The sequence below is a fragment of the Littorina saxatilis genome, linkage group LG2 (assembly GCF_037325665.1).
Source record: "Littorina saxatilis isolate snail1 linkage group LG2, US_GU_Lsax_2.0, whole genome shotgun sequence".
In the NCBI taxonomy this organism is placed as follows: Eukaryota; Metazoa; Mollusca; class Gastropoda; order Littorinimorpha; family Littorinidae; genus Littorina; species Littorina saxatilis.
The window spans coordinates 81,639,064-81,649,063 of record NC_090246.1 but is presented as its reverse complement, the minus strand read 5'-3'; the positions used below and the strand labels follow the sequence as shown (position 1 = coordinate 81,649,063).

At 40.4% G+C, this 10,000-nt stretch overlaps 1 protein-coding gene across 1 annotated transcript in view; it reads left to right on the top strand.

Annotated features, from left to right (window-relative positions):
- LOC138959881 (chitotriosidase-1-like) overlaps window positions 1–10,000 on the top strand; it is a 17,185-nt gene that overhangs the window by 7,078 nt on the left and 107 nt on the right. The window contains exons 9-13 of the mRNA XM_070331540.1: window positions 758–921; window positions 2,754–2,869; window positions 4,282–4,427; window positions 5,207–5,480; window positions 7,440–10,000. The exon at window positions 7,440–10,000 is cut by the window's right edge and continues 107 nt beyond it. Of these exons, the coding sequence (XP_070187641.1) occupies window positions 758–921; window positions 2,754–2,869; window positions 4,282–4,427; window positions 5,207–5,480; window positions 7,440–7,648 (909 nt within the window). The 3' untranslated portion in view covers window positions 7,649–10,000. The remainder of the gene's footprint in view (window positions 1–757; window positions 922–2,753; window positions 2,870–4,281; window positions 4,428–5,206; window positions 5,481–7,439) is intronic.

The following is a 10,000-nucleotide window of genomic DNA, read 5'->3' as shown; positions in this document are numbered from 1 at the left end:
GTTGCGACTATTATTCCCCTTTAGTGGTGTTATTGTCTTTGCATTCAATACATTTCAGTCCAGTTCAAACATAGAAGATCTTAATACTTTCATTTTGTTTCTCATTTTGTCTTCATGCTTCAACATACTGCTTTATATACAGTCGGACCTGCCCAGGCGACCAACTCTTGATAAGGACAACCTGCTAATTGCGACCGCTCAACAGGATTCCCGAAGAGATTTTTCCCTAGGCCTAAAAAAAAAAATAGGTGTGGTTACGGTAACCCGACCTACCCTATTTTTTGGGGCCGACCCTATAACTTTTTATTACATTTGTCACAAAAATACCAAAAAAAACAAGTAAACGAGTGCAGAAAACGCAATGAAAGCGAAAGCGCCCGAGTCGCACACTTATTTCCCTGTCAAGTAGGTTTAATTTGTACACATTAGAAAAAAAAGTTAAAAAAAAAAAAGTGATTGCCTACCTTCCTACCCTATTTTTTTTGGCTATGTTACCGTAACCACACCTATTATTTTTTTTGGCCCTATACATTTTATCTTTCCATAACGACCAACTGTTTATCAGAACAGCTGTTGGCTGGTCCCATGGGACACGCATACACTTTCTATCTCATCTAAAGTCGGGGTAAAACCCGGGAACATGCCCCTAATGGCTTTGCCGTGAGGGCGTAACACTTGAATTTCTCTCTGGCCCCATGGAAGACCATTAAAGGCAGGTTTGACTGTAGTTTTCAATAGCGCCTCCCCTCCTGTGCAGGCGTGTTACATCAAGCAGAACGGGTATGGCGGGGTGATGATCTGGGCTCTGGACGAGGATGACTTCTCGGGACACATCTGCGGCAAGGGACCCTACCCCCTGCTTCACGCCATCAACGCCGAGCTCAACAACCCCTCCTTCAACAACTGCCCCAACCCGGCTGCGTGAGTCTCTGATGATAGAGGGTGATATATTTTGATATAACAACATCAAAGCTGCCTGTCTAATAGGAGAGAACTACCAAGCATTGCCTCCGCGGCTGTGACACAACTCTACCCTCACATTCCCAATAAAGACCCGTCCTTTTTACGACCGATTGTTCTTGACATTTTCAAGGTCGTCAATGGGACGTTTTACTGTATCACTCCTCCGTAGTCTTTTCTGGTAGAGTTAATGGGCAAACATTTGAAATGTAGGAGCATGAGTTTGATTAGTTACCTTATTCTTTCTCTTTGTGAGGACTTTTTGAATTATATTGAAAATTCTAATTTATTTTCTTCATAAGAGTATGCTTCCTTGAAAATTGTTTTGGGATGTATTGTGTTACATTTAAGGAACGAGGCTAAAATGGGATGATCAACTGGTTGGCTAATGTAAGTTTTAGACCATGAACTTTCTACTTGATGGACGTATTGGTTGAGAAGTCGAGTTTTGATAAAATGATTGTCTCTAGATATTAGCAGTTCCCATCATATCATTTCCCTTCTTTTCATACATCATCTATTTTATCTATTAATCAATCAAATCAATTCAAGTCAAATTAACTTGATTATCTTAAGCATGAGAAACTACAGTGGTGGTGAATATAACTGTAAGACGGACGAAACACTACAACATTATTAACATTCAAATATATTTACTAACAAATAAAAGCATTATTGACTATACAGCACACTGCATACAAACACTCGCCGTCAAGATTTAAGAGATCCCAGCACTTTTAGTTCATATATTAATGAATTGACACAAAACACAAACCAATCAGCAAAAAAAACCAAAAAACAAGTCGCGTAAGGCGAAAATACAACATTTAGTCAAGTAGCTGTCGAACTCACAGAATGAAACTGAACGCAATGCAACGCAGCAAGACCGTATACTCGTAGCATCGTCAGTCCACCGCTCATGGCAAAGGCAGTGAAATTGACAAGAAGAGCGGGGTAGTAGTTGCGCTGAGAAGGATAGCACGCTTTTCTGTACCTCTCTTCGTTTTAACTTTCTGAGCGTGTTTTCAATCCAAACATATCATATATATATGTTTTTGGAATCAGGAACCGACAAGGAATAAGATGAAAGTGTTTTTAAATTGATTTCGAAAATTTAATTTTGATCATAATTTTTATATTTTTAATATTCAGAGCTTGTTTTTAATCCAAATATAACATATTTATATGTTTTTGGAATGAAAAAATGATGGAAAATAAGATGAACGTAAATTTGGATCGTTTTATAAAAAAATTAATTTTTTTACAATTTTCAGATTTTTAATGACCAAAGTCATTAATTAATTTTTAAGCCACCAAGCTGAAATGCAATACCGAAGTCCGGGCTTTGTCGGAGATTACTTGACCAAAATTTCAACCAATTTGGTTGAAAAATGAGAGCGTGACAGTGCCGCCTCAACTTTCACAAAAAGCCGGATATGACGTCATCAAACACATTTATAAAAAAAATGAAAAAATTGTCTGAGGATATCATACCCAGGAACTCTCATGTCAAAGTTCATAAAGATCGGCCCAGTAGTTTAGTCTGAATCGCTCTACACACACACACACACACAGACAGACAGACAGACAGACAGACAGACAGACAGACAGACAGACACACATACACCACGACCCTCGTCTCGATTCCCCCCTCTATGTTAAAACATTTAGTCAAAACTTGACTAAATGTAAAAAGAGAAAGAAAAAAAAAAAGAGAAAAAAAAGAAAGAAAGATGTAAGATATTCACACACACACACACAACGCACATTCATGCAGTTCCTCTAATACGCAGATTACCAGCGGTGACGGCTCGGACACAAGGTCCGGTCACAGTCAGACCACCAGCGGTCACCATACCACAGCAACTGCCGGCCACTGCATCGTACCCACCTTTCCCCGGCGTCCACGGTAGGTCAATACTTTTTTTTATCCCTTCATATCTTCAGGTCTATCCTCTTTTTATACCCCATATATTCAGGTCAATCCTCTTTTTATCCCCCCATATATCCGGGTCCATCCTCTTTATATACCGCATATATTATTCGGGTCAATCCTCTTTTTATACCCCATATATTCAGGTCAATCCTCTTTTTATACCCCATATATTCAGGTCAATCCTCTTTTTATCCCCCCATATATCCGGGTCCATCCTCTTTATATACCGCATATATTATTCGGGTCAATCCTCTTTTTATACCCCATATATTCAGGTCAATCCTCTTTTTATCCCCCATATATCCGGGTCCATCCTCTTTATATACCGCATATATTATTCGGGTCAATCCTCTTTTTATACCGCATATATTCAGGTCAATCCTCTTTTTATCCCCCCATATATTTGGGTCCATCCTCTTTATATACCGCATATATTATTCGGGTCAATCCTCTTTTTATACCCCATATATTCAGGTCAATCCTCTTTTTATACCGCATATATTATTCGGGTCAATCCTCTTTTTATACCCCATATATCCGGGTCCATCCTCTTTATATACCGCATATATTATTCGGGTCAATCCTCTTTTTATACCCCATATATTCGGGTCAATCCTCTTTTTATCCCCCCATATATTCGGGTCAGTCCTCTTTTTATACCCCATATATTCGGGTCAATCCTCTTTTTATACCCCATATATTCGGGTCAGTCCTCTTTTTATCCCCCCATATATTCGGGTCAGTCCTCTTTTTATACCCCATATATTCGGGTCAATCCTCTTTTTATATCGCATATATTCGGGTCAATCCTCTTTTTATACCCCATATATTCGGGTTCCTCCTCTTTTTATACCCCATATATTCGGAGTGTATAGGTTTCACTCTGTCTGTTTGACTGTCTGTTTGTCTGTCCTTCTTTCCGCACTGATTTAGATGTGTGGTGTTAATGGGTCGACTGAGCTGAAATTGGGTGTGTAGCTTGTTGTTTTGGGGATAGTCAGGGTGGGTGATGGGCGGGGGCGGGGGTGGGGGTGTTAGGTTGAAGACCATCCCTATACACCCAGACTCATACAAAAAATCTACTGCTTCCTATGCCGAGTGGGAATGCTTTGATGAAATACTTGAGCAGATTAACACTAGTATCAGTTAAGAAATTCATTAAGTTAAAAAAAAAACTCTGCACAGAGAGCACCAATGTTGTTGATCTTTGGTATGTGTCCAAGTAGGGGGATGGTCTTATCGCTTGTAAAAACCTGGCCAGATGTAAGAATATGGCTCAAACCGTTTACACTGGGGAAATTGTGTATTTAAAATCATGATTATATTGAAACATTGACCTTGGGCAATTTTATGCCGTGTTAACTTCATGCACTTTTATATTGCAGCCGGTGGGACCCAGGTTCAAGCGCAGACGAACTCCCCACCCCTTAGCACCCCCATTACCTCCCATGACTTCTCCTGCTTCAGTCTGCCCAGTGATTTCTACCCCAGCCCCAACGACTGTGCTGAGTACTTCATTTGTGCTAACCAGGTATGGGATCAAATCCAAAAACAAAGAGACTGCCAACGTTCCAAAATTCAGAATAAAAAAACAAGAAAGGTAGGGGTTGTTGGAACGTTTGCAATTGACAAAACAATAGTTTGTTAGTTAGCTGTTGCTTTTCGGGTCCAGCGGACCATAATAGGCCAAATCAGGACCCCGACAAAACAATACATTCACAGATATTTCGACCCAACGGTGAACAGACAAACAAATATTCACGCTGGGTCGAAATATCTGCGAATGTATTGTTTTGTCAATAACAAACGTTCCAACAACCTACCTTTCTTGTTGGGGTCCTGATTTGGCCTAAATGGTCAGCTGGACCCATTAAGCAACAGTTAACTAACTAACTAACTAACTAACTAACCTTTCTTGTTTTTTGATTCAGGTATAGGATCGTTTTGATTCTTTAGACAGTGAAAGATCAGATATGGTATTCGAATAGTAAAAGTATCATCAGATAATGATTTTGGGACGATAACGCTCGCATACACGTGCGTTAGATAAGCAAAACATGTCGATAGTAATACAACGAAAAGAGAATGGTTGAACAACAGAACTTAATAGTGCGAAATCAAATTAACGCACTTATCCTTTTCTCTTTCTAACTAATTAGAGAGAGAGCGATCGATGCCTCTCCATTGTTTGTTCGAGTAAAAATGAAGGGTATTCACTCTTTCACAAACCATACAAACCCGACAGAGATATTTTAGGAATTCGGCTATAAAACGTTCCAAAAATTTAACCTTTCTTGATTTTTGATCCAGATGGCGTACCGTGTGCGCTGTGCCAGCGGTCTGTTCTACAACCCCGTAACCAAGCACTGCGACTGGCCTGTCAACGTCAAGTGTGTCAAGGTTCCCCACACTGGAGCCTCCCTGACCCCCTCTGCTGTCGTCACGCACCCCGTCTACACCTTCCCACCCATCACCACCCGCCCACCCGTTCAAACGACCCGGACACCCGTTCAAACTACCCGGATACCCGCGGTGGTGCAGACACAGCCGCCGCCTGTAGTGACTGCCAGTCCTGTTGTTAAAGGTGGTCGTCTACATTTTTGCTTTTTTTCTCTCAATAATCTTATGGTTAGATTTCGATACAAAATTATGTCAAATGATGAATGAACCATGGGAAAAAAAGATAAAGAAAAAAAAATATGTAAACATTTTTTGAGTCACTTGAGAAAAAGTGACTCTATGTAATCGGTCAGTGTTAGTCTGTCCGGCCGGCCGGCCGGCCGTCCGGCCGGCCGGCCGGCCGGCCGTCCGGCCGGCCGGCCGTCCGGCCGGCCGTCCGTAGACACCACCTTAACGTTGGACTTTTCTCGGAAACTATCAAAGCGATCGGGCTCATATTTTGTTTAGTCGTGACCTCCAATGACCTCTACACTTTAACGATGGTTTCGTTGACCTTTGACCTTTTTCAAGGTCACAGGTCAGCGTCAAAGGAAAAATTAGACATTTTATATCTTTGACAAAGTTCATCGGATGTGATTGAAACTTTGTAGGATTATTCTTTACATCAAAGTATTTACATCTGTAGCCTTTTACGAACGTTATCAGAAAAACAAGGGAGATAACTAGCCTTTTCTGTTCGGCAACACACAACTTAACGTTGGGCTTTTCTCGGAAACTATAAAAGTGACCGGGCTCAAATTTTATGTGAACGTGACTCCCAGTGACCTCTACACTTTGACGTCTGCTTTGGTGACCTTTGACCTTTTTCAAGGTCACAGGTATGTCTTGAATTCTTCAGGTATGCATTGTGTTGTGAATAGCAATTTCTTCCTGTCCATCTGATGCCTCATATAATATTCAGAACTGCGAAAGTGACTCGATCGAGCGTTTGCTCTTCTTGTTTATTTTTGGGTAGCGTGACTCACGCTTCCAATATTTTGTTTTTTGTTTGCTGAGAACATGTGCTTTGCCTAAAAATACTGACCAATCAAATTCATGTCACTATGCTCATAGCCACGCCCAAACAAGTGCAGCAACACTGACAGTTTGACACTGGAGCGCTGTCCTAGCTTTTTTTAAACGCACGAAATGCACGGGATTTGAGAGGAGTTTTGCACTTGTCATTTTCCAAATAAGGATATCCTACTATGAGTACTACGCTGGAATACTGCAATGAATTTTCAAACGGCTTCACTGGCTTCGTCTTTCCTGATCGAAAGGGGGTGTATTGTTGATATTTGTAGATAATAGACTCTGCATTTTAATGGTCAAATGGCGATTTCGGTATAAAAATGTAGACAAGGACCTTTAACACTCAACCTCCTTTTGTCACCAACGCTCCGGCTCAACAAAGTAGGTTTGGAGACTGGAGGAATTTTAGATTCTTTGTACACAGACAGGCGGACAGACAGACAGACAGACAGACAGGCGGACAGATGGTCAGACAGATACAAATGTCTGTTTGCTTGTCTGTCTGTAAAAAATTCAATTTCCAACGGCAGAAATTAATATATAAGCGCCTAGGGCTATATCTAGATTAGGCGCATAAAAATGATCACAATAATAATAATAATAATAATACACAGACAGACACACAGACACACAGACACACACACAGACACAGACACACACACACACACATGAACACACACACATACACACATACACACACACACACACACAAACACACACACTCTCTCTCAGACAGACAGACACACACACAGACACACAGACAGATAAATAGACAGGCACGGGCACAGGCTTACAGAACAAAACAAAATAACGTACCTCAAGAAAAAACAATCAAACTTGGACAGACCGAACAAGAACGCAAGCATATAACCTTGCAGTTACCCCCCCCCCCCCCCCTGTCTCCTCTTCCCCCAGCAACAGTAGTACTTCAACCATCGTTCTCTGCGTATGGTCATGAAGCCGTTTAATATGTAATATTCTCTGCTCTTATCTTCCAATTCAAGATCAGTTTGCTGGGTGTTTTTCAAGTTATATTCTCCTCACAATTGTTAAATCTTTGTTTTGATCACAGCTCAACCCCCCGGCTCAGCGTCAGCATTCTGCGCCAGCAATCCGGACGGTCTGTACCGCGACACCAGCGACTGCAACAAGTTCATCGAGTGTTTGCTGCACATGGGCTTTGTCAACCACTGTCCTACAGGGCTGGTCTTCAACCAGGCCATCGGCAGTTGCCAGCACACCTTCAACACGCCTGAGTGCGCTAACTACCACGGCATTTAGGCGAAAAATAGTATAACACCGTGTATTTGAAGGGGAAAAACGCGTTTAATTGTAACATGCAGCACAGAATTAGAGTCAGTTGATTCTTTTTTTTCTCTTTTTATTACATTTAGTCAAGTTTTGACTAAATGTTTTAACATAGAGGGGGAATCGAGACGAGGGTCGTGGTGTATGTGTGTGTGTGTGTGTGTCTGTGCGTGTGTGTGTGTAGAGCGATTTAGACCAAACTACTGGACCGATCTTTATGAAATTTACATGAGAGTTCCTGGGAATGATATCCCCGGACGTTGTTTTCTTTTTTTCGATAAATACCTTTGATGACGTCATATCCGGCTTTTTGTAAAAGTTGAGGCGGCACTGTCACACCCTCATTTTTCAATCAAATTGATAGAAATTTGTGAAAAGCAATCTCCGACGAAGGCCGGACTTCGGTATTGCATTTCAGCTTGGTGGCTTAAAAATTAATTAATGACTTTGGTCATTTAAAATCTGAATTTTTTATTTTTATATTTTTTTATAAAACGATCCAAATTTACGTTTATTTTTTTCTTCATCAGTTTCTGATTCCAAAAACATATAAATATGTTATATTTGGATTAAAAACAAGCTCTGAAAATTAAAAATATAAAAATTATGATCAAAATTAAATTTTCGAAATCAATTTAAAAACACTTTCATCTTATTCATTGTCGGTTCCTGATTCCAAAAACATATAGAAATGGTATGTTTGGATTAAAAACACGCTCAGAAAGTTAAAACGAAGAGAGGTACAGAAAAGCGTGCTATCCTTCTCAGCGCAACTACTACCCCGCTCTTCTTGTCAATTTCACTGCCTTTGCCACGAGCGGTGGACTGACGATGCTACGAGTATACGGTCTTGCTGAAAAATTGCATTGCGTTCAGTTTCATTCTGTGAGTTCGACAGCTTGACTAAATGTTGTATTTTGGCCTTACGCGACTTGTTATTTTTTATTTTATTTATATATTGATTGGGGTGGGAAGTGGTGGTGGGAGCTAGGGAAGCTTGATTCAGTTCGTTAGTTTTTGTTCCGCTTATAACAAACTTCTAAAGATAAAAGCTTCGGGGTGCCATTAATTGGCAGTGAACACGAATGGCGATTAGATAATAATAATACAACACATTGTTTTGCTTTTGTTTGTGGTTGAGTTTAATTATTAGGGATCTAATTAACAGAAAATTCGTAAATAGAAAAGAATAGAAAATGACTAATTTGCTCAGTTACCACCAAATTCCTTGCAAAGACTTTTTTAGTTGATAAAAAAAGTCATTTAGTGAGTTTGAATGTAGTGAGTCAGTAAAACGTTTTGCAAATGCATTTTATTTAAAGTCATTGTTCTTGCATACAATTGAGTATACACGTATTTTTACTCGTTTAGGTGCGATTGTCAAACGTACTCTTTTCCAAAACCTCAATGTCGGGTTCGTTTTTCATCATGAATTCAAAAGAGATTGCTTTCTTCGTACGGTAGATTTGTCATGGGGCGTTAACGCAGGTTGAAAAAACACAAAACAAAACAAAAGCACACAAAGAAATGCTCTGATGCTACAAGTCGTGCTCCTCCCTCGCTGTTTTACCACTCGCCAATCCCAACTAAGTAATAAAAATAGCAATAACAAAGCGGAAAAACATTATGCACTGCTCTCTGTATCTGAAGGCGGGAGTTTGTCACGCACACTTTGATTGAAGTTATTTTGAACAGTAAGAATTGCTTTGTTTTGAGTTTTAAGTGAACAGTCACTGATAATGTTCCGGGCTCGTGTCATGCCTTTGATTGAAACAACATTTATTTAGAAAACTATGAGGTGGCGTATGGCGGGGATATAGCTCAGTTGGTAGCGCGCTGGATTTGTATTCAGTTGGCCGCTGTCAGCGTGAGTTCGATCCCAGGTTCGGCGGAAATTTATTTCAGAGTCAACTTTGTGTGCAGACTCTCTTCGGTGTCCGAACCCTCCCCCCGTGTACACTACATTGGGTGTGCACGTTAAAGATCCCACGATTGACAAAAGGGTCTTTCCTGGCAAAATTGCTTAGGCACAGTTAATAATTGTCTACCTATACCCGTGTGACTTGGAATAATAGGCCGTGAAAGGTAAATATGCGCCGAAATGGCTGCAATCTACTGGCCGTATAAAATTTCATCTCACACGGCATCACTGCAGAGCGCCTAGAACTGTACCCACGGAATATGCGCGATATAAGCGTCATTGATGGTACAATAGAAATACTTGGAAGTACACAACAAGCTAAGCTTAAATTAAGTCATGTTGTTGTGTCATGCCTTTGTAGTCTGGTGTTCACGTACAGTTATCTGTATATCTGTTGATTTTTA